At 37.1% G+C, this 14,159-nt stretch overlaps 1 protein-coding gene across 2 annotated transcripts; it reads left to right on the plus strand.

Moving 5' to 3' along the window:
• Positions 1–2,381: 2,381 nt before the first annotated feature.
• LOC112187441 (proline-rich receptor-like protein kinase PERK1) lies at positions 2,382–12,531 on the plus strand. Of its 2 annotated transcripts, none has more exons than XM_024326228.2 (8): positions 2,382–2,822; positions 4,132–4,599; positions 4,719–4,805; positions 4,909–4,979; positions 5,761–5,837; positions 10,724–10,871; positions 11,128–11,289; positions 11,964–12,531. In XM_024326228.2, the coding sequence occupies exons 1-8, from the start codon at positions 2,492–2,494 to the stop codon at positions 12,276–12,278; spliced, it is 1,659 nt and encodes a 552-aa protein (XP_024181996.1). In that variant the 5' UTR covers positions 2,382–2,491; the 3' UTR covers positions 12,279–12,531. The 2 variants fall into 2 exon arrangements, with proteins under 2 accessions (XP_024181996.1, XP_040370637.1); XM_040514703.1 differs by lacking the exons at positions 10,724–10,871; positions 11,128–11,289; positions 11,964–12,531 and adding exons at positions 5,969–6,116; positions 6,373–6,534; positions 7,277–8,074.
• Positions 12,532–14,159: the final 1,628 nt, after the last annotated feature.

Genomic DNA, 14,159 nt, shown 5'->3' on the forward strand with positions numbered 1-14,159 from the left:
CTAATTTGTTTGTTATTTCTGTAGGGCTTAACAATATTTTGTTTGTAGGTCAGTAGCTATAGTATGATTATTAGTTTTGTATTGAGGGTCAGTAGCTTTAGTTTGTGTTTATGTTAGTTTCTTATGGTTCTTTGTTCTTGCAAGTTCATGGATTAGTTGCAAATTTTGCTGCTTGTATCTTCTACTTCCTTTCGTTTTTTTCTTTTCCAATTTTTATCTTGGAAAGAAATAGAAGAAACTATAGATATTAGGCTCTAAGTTTAGTGACAGTTTTTATGTGTTTGAATGCTATGATTTTTGAAGAGAAAGGATTAGAGTTGTAATCGCCAAAGCATTTTTGGGCACACTTTGTCATCCCTTATGCTCTGTGTTGCCGGCTGACTTGCAGGATGGAGCTAATGAAAGCAATGCTGATGTGAGCAAACGCAAGAAGGCCAGGGTCAGTATACTACTGAGGATCAGTACACTACTGATAGGGCTAGTATACTATTGGAGGTCAGTATACTGCTGAGGATCAGTACTCCAGGAAATTCTACTGGAGAAACTTCTTCACCATGAGAAGGTATGAAATTTAAAGCAATTTGTATGTGAAAGCAGCAAAGCCAAAGATAAATGATATAGTGTTCAAGTTTCATATTGTAATATGTATAAGTAGTTTTTGGAATTATTAAATAAATGTATTGTTTATAGAAATATTATTTTTTCATAGTGCTACTGACATTCAGCAGTGTAAAATCACATTATCAAACCCACAAGGGTAGATTCGTAATTTACTTGCCAATAAAAATAATTAAAAAGGGAAAGTAATCTGACAACAAGGTATAATACCTTGCGCATGAGAATTTAAAAAAATAGGCATGCTGATGGTAATTTATGAAAAAAAAAATGTAGGTAGTGGTAATTTGCTATAGTTTTTAAGTCTATAATTAAGTTTTTTCACGTTTTTTGGTTTGACTATTTTACCCTTATGATTGAATAAGGAAAATATTCCTTAAATATAGCTGTTTTTTTTTTTTTGAATTTAAATATGGCATCAGTTATAAACACAAATTAGAATTTAATACAATCAATTTCTTTTCCCTTATTTAAAAACGATTAATTGCCTTAATTATTGTATATCTCTTTCTTTCTGATTTGATCTATATATTTGCCATTTTTTAATAGATATGTTTGTGTAGATATTCCTTATTTAAGGAGATATGTTTGTGTAGACATTCCTTATTTAAAAAGATTAGTTGCCTTAATTATTGTATATCGATCTCTTCCTTTCATATTTGATCTATATATTTGCTATTTTTTAGTAGATAGGTTTGTGTAGATATTCCTATTAGATTTCGTAGATTTCTCAACGTGATTAAAAATCCTTTTGTAGAGATATTCCTATTATTAGATAGCACATAAACTCTAGGTGGGAGTATTCTTTAGCCATCAAGAATTTGTAGAAACTATTGAGAAATGCAATCAAGAACTTGTAGAGTCTATTATATCTATTCAATAGCATAAACCCTGAAAAATCACAAAACAAATACCTCTTCGTCAGGAAGACACACACGTATTGAATAGGTAGCAAACACAATGCTCATCAACCGTGCCAATCAGATTAAAGGGATATGCAGTTGAACAAAGGCAACCCACCAACCTCTGTGCGATCCATTTATATCACAATCACACAATCACAATTTGAAATCAAAAACATAATTGTGGAGATATTGATATCGGCTTTGAATGTAGAGATTAGACTTTTGAATATGGAGATTACATAACCTCCAACCCAGAGGAGAGTTTTCAATTGTTGGAATCAAGGGTTGAGTAATTCCAGGCAACGTCTATGAGCAGCCGTTTCATGACTTCCATCGGCAGCAAACCTGGATTTTAATTTGAATGGGGAATTTGATAGTGGCAGCTTTAGTAATTCTTAATAATGTTGGGTTTTAATATTTATTCTATTTAATAGGTTTTTTTTTAATATTTTGAATAAACCTAATTAATTGGTTTTGGTGTATATTAAAACACTCTTAAGGATGAGTTTATTCTAAAAGGGGTGTGTGAATTTAGGTGTAGAATCAAATTCCCCAAAGAGTCCTTAGTTTCATAAAACTTTTTTATAATTTGTATTTCTCCTTATTCACTTCACCAATCTCATTCATCCCGATGATAATGAGATTTGAATCTGTAATTTCCATTAAAAATAATTTTAACATAAAAATTTTCTATCCCGGTCAGAAGAATTAAATCCAGCTCATATTTTCTGTTATGACGTAATGCAATACGAATCTTAAAACACGAGGTACAAACGGTCTCCCTCCCCCGAGAAATTCTCCCTTAAGCAAAACCGGGTCCCACACGTATGTTCATCTTTTCTACAATCTACACCATTCACCTTCCCCATGTGTGTGAGTGTGTGACTATTCTTTTTTCACCCACTCTGCATCTTCTTCACCAAGTCCAATTCAAAAACCTCCGATTCGCTACCTTTCAAACCTCCCCGGCCATGTCGGCGCCGGCCCCGTCCACCACCAACTCCACCTCACCTCCTCCCCCTCCGCCGGCCAACGCTACTGCTCCTACCACTACTCCGCCGCCAACCAACTCCACCGCGTCGCCGCCGACCAACTCCACCACATCGCCGCCACCTCCGGCGTCGACATCTAATACGCCGCCCATAGGAAACTTGCCGCCGGGGAACACGCCGGTCGGGGTTATAGTCGGAGTTGCGATAGGAGGGTTCAGCGTACTTGTTGTAGTGGCCATTATCTTCTTTGTCTATCGGAGACGGAAGAACAGGTTGGCGAGAGCTAATGAGTCAGGTCAACAACCCAAAGGTAATAATTCATCAGAACTTATCAGCAGAAATCTTCAAGTCGTTTCAAAGTTGTTGCATATTGAAGTTTTGTTTTTGGGATAAACCAATACGTATAGCCGTATATTTGAAATGCATATCAGTAGTGGAGTTAATCTAATTAAGGTCCTAATGCCAGTGGAATTGTGCGAATTAAATTTGATGTGAAATTGATCCTATTAGATTCTAGTAGTGAGAGAGTCATTCATTTAATTTTTCCTGATTTTCTATAAGCGCTGACTTTGCCACTGGGGGATTAATATCTTTAGTTTAACAGATGATTTAGTTGTCTCCATACATGTTTATCTGGTTACACTTCACTTGCTTTCATTCGAGCTAGTTCGTTCCCCACCAAGCAGCCATTATAGATCTCTGGACTAGGGAAAACAGAATGGTTTCTTCTATGTGTCGGAAGACCTGCTTCATCTTAGATAGTGTCGGAAGACAACTACCATCGATCTCGTGCTAAATTGGCTTTCGCCTTGCTTTCAGTGAGAAAAATAGTGTCCGACATTCGTTTGCATGAAAGCTTATGAATTTGAATACAAAGTCATAAACGTTCAATTAGCATCCAGACCACATAGACCCTAAGCAAAGGAAAGCAGTCTTGTGCATCCCTTATATGTTTAGCCATGTTTTTATCTTCCCATATGGCCATACCTATGATGTTAACTTTCTAAGGATGAATTGTATGGAAGTAAAGTCTGGGCTCTTTGTTTTACCAAACTTATCTTCCTTTGCATGAACCAGCTGTTGTGAAGATTCCAACTATTGAGAACTGATTTAATAGCGATGTGCTTTCACCATTTTCAAGACCGTTTGATGAATTAAATGTATATTATAAAGGAATAAGAGGATACCATTTGCACTATGACGTGACTTTTTCTAGCTGTAGACTTATTTGCATTTGCTGTACAAGATTCATATAATTGGTTTGAATGGGAAATTCGGTACTCTGTACATCTTCATTGAATTAGTATTTGGTAGGAACTGTCATGCGGTTCATTGAGGGAGAGCAAAAAAGTGAAGAGGTTACAGGTGATGCCAGCTCCTGCATATTTAGACAGGCTTTACATTTACTTTTTTATGCTTGTATTAGTTTTATCAGTGAATACTTGTAAATATGTTTTTAACATGTCAGCTGGTTTTTGGTTATCTCAATGCACTTTTTACTGATCCAAAACTCACAGTTACGTCTTATCTATTAATTCTCTTTAATATGTGAAACTTCCATTATTCACTAGTGGTGACATTTGATCCTTGTCATTCTTGTTGCCGTGTGATTTCTCCAGATGACCAATTAAAAGGCCCACCTCAAAACTTGCAACAGAACTATGCTCCTCCTTCAGCAGACAAAGTAGAAATGTTTCCAATGCCCACTGATTCCCGTAAACCATCTTCAACCGGTAGTGGCTATGGATCAGATAAACCGCCCCCAGCCTTTGGATTTTCCGAAAGCACATTTACATATGAAGAATTAGTCATGGCAACAAATGGTTTCTCCAACGACAATCTTCTTGGTCAGGGAGGCTTTGGTTATGTCCATAAAGGAATTCTTCCAAATGGGAAAGTGGTTGCAATTAAACAGCTGAAAGCTGGGAGTGGACAGGGGGAGCGTGAATTCCAGGCAGAGGTTGAAGTCATTAATCGTGTCCATCACAGACATCTTGTATCACTGGTTGGATACTGCATTAGTGGGGCCCAGAGATTACTTGTTTATGAGTTCGTTTCCAACAACACCTTGGAATTTCACTTGCATGGTAAGTCCTTTCGGTCGTTTTTGTTTATTATATTCCTCGCTGTTTTCCTACAATCACCAAAGAATAAAAAAAGGGCAGTCTGGTCTCTGAGAGAATCTTATCAAAGAAAAACTTTGCAGGAAAGGGGCGACCAACTATGACTTGGCCAACAAGAATGAGAATTGCTCTAGGATCTGCAAAAGGATTGGCATATCTCCATGAGGACTGTAAGTTCTCTGAGTGCTAGCTTTTTTATTTTGGAAACTACATACAAATTTTCTGTGCTGTTATTTGCCTTGCAAGTTGACTACTCTTGAGCGATATCTTCAGGTCATCCCAAGATCATACACCGTGACATCAAGGCGGCCAATATTCTTATAGATGACAATTTTGAGGCAAAGGTGGGTTGTAATAGCTTTCACATTTTGATATGATTCCTCATTCACTTCAAATATATAAATTTCATGATGTTCTTGCTGCATAGTTGGTCAAAAAGCTGTCAAAGGTAGGTTGCAATAGCTTTCACATTTTGATATGATTCATCAAAAACTTCAAATGTATAAAGCTTATGATGTTCTTGCTGCATAGTTGGTCAAAAAGCTGGCAAAGGTAGGTTGTAATAGCTTTCACATTTTGATATGATTCATCAAAAACTTCAAATGTATAAAGCTTATGATGTTCTTGCTGCATAGTTGGTCACAAAGCGATAAAGCTTGATGACTAAAGTAATCTCATAAACACTAAATCTGAAAAACAAACCTTTGTGTAAAAAATTAAAAACTAGACACTTAATTAGTTAATTTGAAGACATGATGGTCAATTTGGTAATGGGATGAAAATCCTTGATGACTTTGTTTTGCTTATAACTACAATTGAAATAGAAAAGGAGAGAAGCATGTATTATGTATATACGAAGTCCAGAGTTGTTACTATATCACCAAAATCTTGACCCTTGATGACTTTGTTTTCCTTCATCTGCCACTGCACATGTCAAAAGCAAAGAAATGCGTGTTAGTTGGATATTACGGGATAACTTTAAACGTAAAATTTTCCTATCTGTTCTTCTTAGTTTCCAAACAAGACGATATACTCTTAAGAGGAGTTATTGAATTTATTTTTTATTTCTTATCAAATGCAGATAATATTAACATGTATTATGTATTGTATGTATTCTTTGTTCAGGTTGCAGACTTTGGACTTGCCAAGTTGGCCTTAGATACAGATACTCATGTCTCTACAAGGGTTATGGGAACTTTTGGGTAAGATCGATATAGTCTGCATTACTTCAACACTGATTTATAGGTTCCATCAAGTCTAAGTTTGTACTGAAAGGTTGTAGTGGTTGATTTACTAACAGTGTTTCACCCGTTACTTGTTTGTAAATATTCAGATACTTAGCTCCTGAATATGCATCCAGTGGAAAGCTCAGTGATAAGTCGGATGTCTTCTCATTCGGAGTCGTGCTGTTGGAGTTGATTACCGGACGCCAACCCATTGATAAAACTCATTCCTTCACTGATGATAGCATGGTTGAGTGGGTGCGTATACAATATTTTCACTACTAATTCTTGGCAGTTCATCTGCATCAGTTTGTGGTAATATGGCTGTATCTTATTAAAAGATAACGTAGTTGCTTCATGACCTATCCGTTTTATTGTTATGGCCTTCTTTCGTCAAATCTTGCTATGTGCTTTCATGGAGAATTCTCTGCTCTGCTCTCTCCCTGTGAAACTTTTTGTAACTATGAAGCTTGAATGGCCCGGAAAGATTATAGACACTGTTATTGAATTTCAGGCAAGGCCTTTGCTCGCGCGAGCATTGGAAAAGGGAAACTTTGATGGTATTGTTGATGAAAGGTTGCAGAATGATTACAACTCCAGTGAAATGGCTTGTATGATTGCCTGCGCTGCTGCTTCTGTGCGTCATTCTGCCCGCCGTCGGCCAAAAATGAGCCAGGTAATCTTACAAAGTTCCGAAGTTAGTTTGAGCTGATGCGATAGATCTATTTGTCTTGCATCCTCTTTTTTCTTTACAATTCAAATATCTCTCTGTGAGTATGGAGTCTCGTAGGACCCCTCTTAATATATATATATATATATATATATATATATATATATATACACACACATATATATTTGGTGTGTTTATTAAAATTTTGTCTTTCTTGAAGTGCATCATAAGCTATGCCAGGCTATTACTTTGGAAGGATGGTTCAAGCGTCGGTTTTAGATCATCTTTGAAATTGCTTTCTTCTAAAATGACCCATTTAGTTTTTGTTTTACGTCACCAACTGACAATAGGGCTAGGACCAAACCACCAATCCCTGGTAGGTTCTCTTGGTCTTATGGTTGGCTTTTACTTGAATAGTTCAAACTATTAGCACTTAGGAACGGCCATAACATAAGAGCCCCCAAACTTTCAAAGAAGTTACAATGCTAGTCAAGACGTGTGGTTACTGTAAACATGGAGGTATTTGATAAACTATGGTGGAAAAGGAAATCCTCTTCCACACAGATGATGGATTCTTGTTTATGACTTTATAGTAGGAAAAATTGTTATCTCATTTAACGGCAAAACAACGTGTGACTATATACACAGTAATAACATGTGACTTTCCAAATGCTGATTATGTATGGAACCCATATAAACACCATAGTTCAGCCTTTGGCATTTTATTCTAATATTTGATCAAAAGCAGGTAGTTCGAGCTTTGGAGGGCAATCTTTCTCCAGATGAATTAAATGAAGGAGTTATACCAGGTCAAAGTATGATATACAGTTCCTCTGAAAGCACACAATACAGCACTCGTGAATACAAGGAAGACATGTTGAAATTTAGAAAGTTAGCACTAGAAAGCCAAGAGCTAGATCAAAGAATTAGTGAGACCAGTGGGCCTAGCAGTGATTTTGGCCAGCACCAATCTGCCTCTAGTGGTGAAGGCCAACAAACCACTCAAGATATCGAACATGGGCGAATGAACAAAGACAGCCAAGACTATGGTAAAAGCTCTTGACAACCGATTCTCAGATTCTTGAACAATGCCAATTTCTCCCACTCTCCACCCTGTATGCTCCCTAATTTGCTGAACCACAGACGCTATTGGCATGCTTACTTGGAAACACCACTTCTAACTGTACATTTGGTAAAGTGAATGTATCTATTGTTCAGGTAGGTAAGTGAGCTTTCCTCTGAGTTGCATACTCGGTTGTTTGAACCATTTAAGTGTTTCTTCCCATACTAAAGTTTGATTGGATCTGGTGGCTAGTATGTTCATATCAAAATCTATCATTCGCATTAGTCCCCAATTAGCTCCTAGATGGAGTTGGCAGAGAGAACAAAATTGACATCATTTATTGCAGGCACAATTTGGAGAAGGAATATTTTTTAATGTAGTTTAGTGAAATCTCTGTGTACATGTTGTATTATTATTTTTTGACCAAATACATGTATTTTGTGCACTGTATATCAATAAACTGAAGAGTTGGTTTGTCATGTCTTTTATTGGAATTTAAATTGTATTCAATATAGTTCTTGAAACCTTGATCTATCTATTATTACAATCGTCTCTACATGATTAAGGATTGAGATATCAATTCTCAAATTAAAGCCTCTTTGATGTTTTTTTTTTTTTCCGAAACAAAGAATTTTCATTAAAGGGCCAGGAAAGCCTCTTTGATTCAATTGCTCTACTGATCATTCCATTGGATTCCTAAACTGTGCTGCTCCAAAAGCAACTGATCTTCAAGAAACAGAGCACTACCCCAGTTTTCTGTCTAATTTGACCTTCCTCCAGGCCAATCAACATACCTCACTCATTTGGAAAGATATTTACAATCTGCAAAGTCCTTTGAAACCTAGACATCCCTAGATTTTGAAGAATATTTGTCTCCATGTTACTTCTGAGGAAAAGCAGTTTTCGATGTGAAGTTTGGTTCCATAAGCTCTCTCTTTTTTTTACTTAACTTTCTCCAATTTTCACTGTTCATTCTCCTTCCCTTGTAGAAACTCACAAAACCAGTTGGCCAAATGACCTTATTGGCTATTAAAACCTTCACAAACTTGGGGTGCAGTCGCTATTTCTAATCAATCATTTAAGTTTAATTGATGAATGGTGCTGTTGGGATTTTGCTGCTGCTACTACTGTAGATATATTATTGCTGGTTGTTAGTATACCACATAATCACAACTAATTGTGCAGTTTATTACTTCGTGGTAATAGAGCAGTTTGAGTTATGGCTGTTTTATTATACATTGTAAAAAGAATAATTATTGGTTCATGACATGCTAGTTTTACTCGTATATTAAGATGGTCAGTTGTTCTGCTGAATGGTTTCTCTTGGTATAGAGCAGTGGTCAAGTCTTCGGAGTGGCTATAAGCGATCTTGAATGGGATTAGACACTGTCATTAAATTTCAGGCAAGGCCGTTGCTCAGGCAAGCATTGGGTTAAGGCAACTTTGATAGCCTTGTTGACATGAGGCTGCAGAATGACTACATCTCCAGTGAAATGGCTTGTATGGTTGCTTATGCTGCTGCTTGCATCCGTCATTCTTCTCAACGTTGGCCACAAATGAGCCAGGTAGTCTTACAAAGTTCTGAAGTAAGTTGAGCTCACTCAATAGGTCCATCGATCTTATTTATATTCCTCCTTATATTCAAAAAATCCAATTGTCCTAATGTGAGTCTGGAATACTTAGCTAGGCCTCAAAAGTGGATATTTATTTTTTCGCTTATTGAGATTCCAACTTTCTTTACTGTATATTGCAAAGTGTTCCTGGCTCTAACTTTGTAAGGTTGTTCAGGAGTTGGGGTGTATCGGCTTTGGATGTCTCCTCATTCTACCTGATTAGCTTGCATTTTACATCGATAGTATCATCCAATCTGGTGTAAGGGCAGGTTTTCTTGGTTTTTTATGGTTTTTCACTTGAATATCTATATATATATATATATATATATATATATATATATTTATATAGAACTTAGGCATAGCCATGAAATAAGAGCTTCCTTTCGAATAACGTGCAAATGGTAGTCAAGATGTGTTGTTACTGTATTCATGAGGTATTTTATAAACAAGGGTGGAACAGAAGATCATTGTTTCGGGACAGATGCATGTAGATTCTGTTTGGTAGAACTGTCCTAGTGTACTTGTATGGTTAATAATTGTCGACATTCCTAAGATATTTAATCATTTTCAATCTGACTCTGCAAATGCTGATTTCATTTTCAAACCGACTAAAAGCAGGTAGTTCAAGCTTTGGAAGGAGATCATTTCCAATCTCATGATTTCATTTCCACTCTTTCTCTAGAGGAATTAAATGAAGGGTTCATACCAGGTCGAAGTATGGTCTACAGCTCCTATGGAAGCATGGAATACGTACAGCACTCATGAATACAAGGACGACATGAAGAAGTTTCAGAAACTAGCACTAGAAAGCCAAGAGCAAGAGCGGGTCTTCGTGTATAGGAGTAGGGTGAGTTGTGTTCAAGAGTGAAAATAGCTAATGGGTTAGAGTGATCTCTTCTAGGTTGAGATAAGTTGTACAAGTGGTATCCGTTTGGATACAAATGGCTCTGGTTGCGCATAAACTTGAGCTGTGTAATCTTGTGCTTATGTAATTCTTTCATTAGTGAAGATGAAAACTGTGTAATCTTGTGCTTATGTAATTTTCTCATTAGTGAAGATGAAAACTCTCCGAAGATATAGGCATAAAGTTGGCTGGACATTCCACAAGTAGAAGTTGTAGACACGTCTACATAACATTAGATTTTGATCGCCAGTCTACCTTTTCTCATCGTCGGGTAGTATTAAATCTATAAATCTCTTCAAATTACTTTTTGACCGAAGAAAACTTCAAATCTCCTGTGGTGTGAGATTACTTTTTCTCTGAGACATGTTGGTTATAAATTAGCCATTGGGGATGGATGCTCTTTCTTTCAACCTCGTTAAATCTTGTTTTCCTCTTGGCCTGATTATTTCTTCTTTCATCTCTACTACAAGTACTTGTGTGGCCGATGTTTAATTTTCCTGATTTATAGTCTGCGTCACTTCCTGATTTATGGGTTCCATGCAGTCTACGTTTGTACTGAAAGGTTGTAGTGGTTGATTTACTAACAGTTTTTCACCTATTACCTTACATATTCAGATACTTGGCTCCTGAATATGCATCCAGTGGAAAGCTCAGTGATAAGTCAGATGTCTTCTCATTCGGGGCCGTGCTATTGGAATTGATTACTGGACGCCAACCCATTGATAAAACTCATTCCTTCACTGATGATAGCATGGTTGAGTGGGTGCGTATACAATATGTTCACTACTAATTCTTGGCAGTTCATCTGCATCAGTTTGTTGTAATATGGCTGTATCTTATTAGAAGATAACGCAGTTGCTTCATGACCTATCCGTTTTATGTTATGGCTTTCTTTTGTCAAATCTTGCTATATGCTTTCATGGAGAATTCTCTGCTCTGCTCTCTCCCTGTGAAACTTTTTGTAACTATGAAAGCTTGAATGGCCCGGAAATATTATAGACACTGTTATTGAATTTCAGGCAAGGCCTTTGCTCGCGCGAGCATTGGAAAGGGGAAACTTTGATGGTCTTGTTGATGAAAGGTTGCAGAATGATTACAACTCCAGCGAAATGGCTTGTATGATTGCCTGCGCTGCTGCTTCTGTGAGTCATTCTGCTCGCCGTCGGCCAAAAATGAGCCAGGTAATCTTACAAAGTTCCGAAGTTAGTTTCAGCTGATGCAATAGGTCTATTTTTCTTGTTTGCATCCTCCTTTTTCTTTACAATTCAAATATCTTTCTATGAGTATGGAGTCGCGTAGGACCCCTCTTAATATATATAAATATATGCATATATATTTGGTGTGCCAGGCTATTACTTTGGAAGGATGGTTCAAGCGTTGGTTTTAGATCATCTTTGAAATTGTCTTGTTCTAAAATGACCCGTTTAGTTTTGGTTTTACATCAGTCGAGACCAACTGACAATAGGCCTAGGATCAAACCACCAATCCCTGGTAGGTTCTCTTGGTTTTATGGTTGGCTTTTACTTGAATAGTTCAAACTATTAGCACTTAGGAATGGCCATAACATAACAGGTCAAAGAAGTTAGAAATGGTAGTGAAGATGTGTGGTTACTGTAAACATGGAGGTATTTGATAAATTATGGTGGAAAAGGAAACCCTCTTCCACACAGATGTTCTTGTTTATGACTTTATAGTAGGAAAAACTATTATCTCATTTAACGGCAAAACTTGAACAATGCATGACTATATACACAATAATATCATTTGACTTTGCAAATGCTGATTATGTATGAAACCCATATAAACACCATAGTTCAGCCTTTGCTATTTTATTCTAATATTTGATCAAAAGCAGGTAGTTAGAGCTTTGGAAGGCAATCTTTCTCCAGATGAATTAAATGAAGGAGTTATACCAGGTCAGAGTATGATATACAGTTCCTCTGAAAGCACACAATACAGTACCCGTGAATACAAGGAAGACATGTTGAAATTTAGAAAGTTAGCACTAGAAAGCCAAGAGCTAGAACAAGGAATTAGTGAGACCAGTGGGCCCAGCAGTGATTTTGGCCAGCACCAATCTGCCTCCAGTGGTGAAGGCCAACAAACCACTCAAGATATCGAACACGGGCAAATGAACAAAGACAGCCAAGACTATGGTAAAAGCTATTGACAACCGATTCCCAGATTCTTGAAGAATGCCAATTTGTCCCACTCTCCACCCTGTATGCTTCCAAATTTGCTGAACCACAGACGCTATTGGCATGCTCATTTCGAAAACACCACTTCTAACTGTACATTTGGTAGATTATTGTATCCATTGTTCAGGTAGGTAAGTGAGCTTTCCCTTTGAGTTGCATACTCGGTTGTTTGAACCATTTAAGCGTTTCTTTCCCATGCTAAGGTTTGATTGGATCTGGTGGCTAGTATGTTCTATCGTTCCCATTAGTCCCAATTGGCTTCTAGATGGAGTTGGCAGAGGAACAAAACTCACATCATTAATTGTAGGCTCAATTTGGAGGAGTAATTTTTTTTTTTGTAGTTTAGTATATTCTGTGTACATGTGTATTATTATTTTTTTGACCAAATACATGTATTTGTATATCTATAAACTGAAAAGTTGATTTGTCATGTCTTTTATTGGAATTTAAATTGTATTCAATATAGTTATTGAAACCTTGATCTATCATTCTATTTTGTATGTCAACTGTCACTACATGATTAAGGATTGAGATATAAATTCGCAAATCAAAGCCTCTTTGATGCATTTCGTTGATGCATTTTTTTGGTGGAAACAAAGAATCTTCAATGAAGGGCCAGGAAAGCCTCTTTGATCATCGCTGTGTGCGACCGGATTATAAATAGGGGTATATATGGATTTGTGAACGCAGGTGTTGAATTCTTCATTTTGTGCCAATTAACAGTCGTCCTCCCCACAGCTTGGGCCCAGTTGGCGGCGCCACCTGCAACGTTGGGTCCTAAATGGAGTTAGCAGAAGAATTAATGGATGCTCTTCTCTGTGCATCCGTATAACAAAGAAAATGCTCTTTTCAAGTTTTCAGCAGTCTGTCTATGTAATGAAGGATTGAGATACAAGTTCTCAAATTAACAGGCTTATTGATGTATCTCATCAACTCCAATGCATTATGTATATCTGGAATTTTAGGTAGAAGATTCTCAGATTAAATCCAAAGGTGTTGCCCCGCCAGAAGTAATAAAATGAAAACAATTAATAGGATCAACTATATATTCGGCGGATCGAATGTATCTATTGTGTTCATGCAGGCAAGTCAGATTTTCTCTGAGTTGCATATTCAATCGTTTGATTGGCTAGGAAAAGATTGGTGGACCCGAGCTGCAACCCCATTAGGCCATTGGCCTTAAGAGCTGACCCGGAAGTCAACATATTTCCTTTAGTGGTTGTGTGTAGATTCTTAAGAATCAATTGTGATATTCACAAATTAACTATCAATAAATTCGTATTTAAGTTAGAGAGAAATTATTAATTAAGTCTGTAACGGGACATTAAGAATATACTTAATCAAGCTTGAAATAGACATGAAAACATAATTGACAATTCGACATTGAGTAAATGACTAAGTGACAGGTATCAATTTATTTAATTTTTAGATTTGAATCCATTGGGACTAATTCGAATGGTCTAGGAGTTGTTTCCTATACTCTAGGGGGGTCTCGGTCTCTAGTTCTAGTTGTTTCCCATACCCTAGCTAGTAGCTAGGGTTTATAGTTTGATCCGATAGAATAAAAAAGCCATACAAGTCTCTCACAAAATTCAACGTGCAGTAGTCATGCCTATAGAATATTACAACATTGCAAAGCTTCCCATTGACATCATATTGTTTGAGATATTCTCAAGATTACCGGTCAAGTCCTTGATACGGTTTAGGTGCGTATGCAAATTTTGGTCCTCCCTCATCCGCCATCCTTTCTTTGTCAGAACCTACCAAAAGTTACAGACTCAATCATGCCATAACCGGCCACCACCTCCTTCTCAGATTTTGGAACCCAGTCACGAGTCGGTGGCACTTGCTCT

The sequence above is a fragment of the Rosa chinensis genome, chromosome 2 (genome assembly GCF_002994745.2).
Source record: "Rosa chinensis cultivar Old Blush chromosome 2, RchiOBHm-V2, whole genome shotgun sequence".
Taxonomy (NCBI): domain Eukaryota; kingdom Viridiplantae; phylum Streptophyta; class Magnoliopsida; order Rosales; family Rosaceae; genus Rosa; species Rosa chinensis.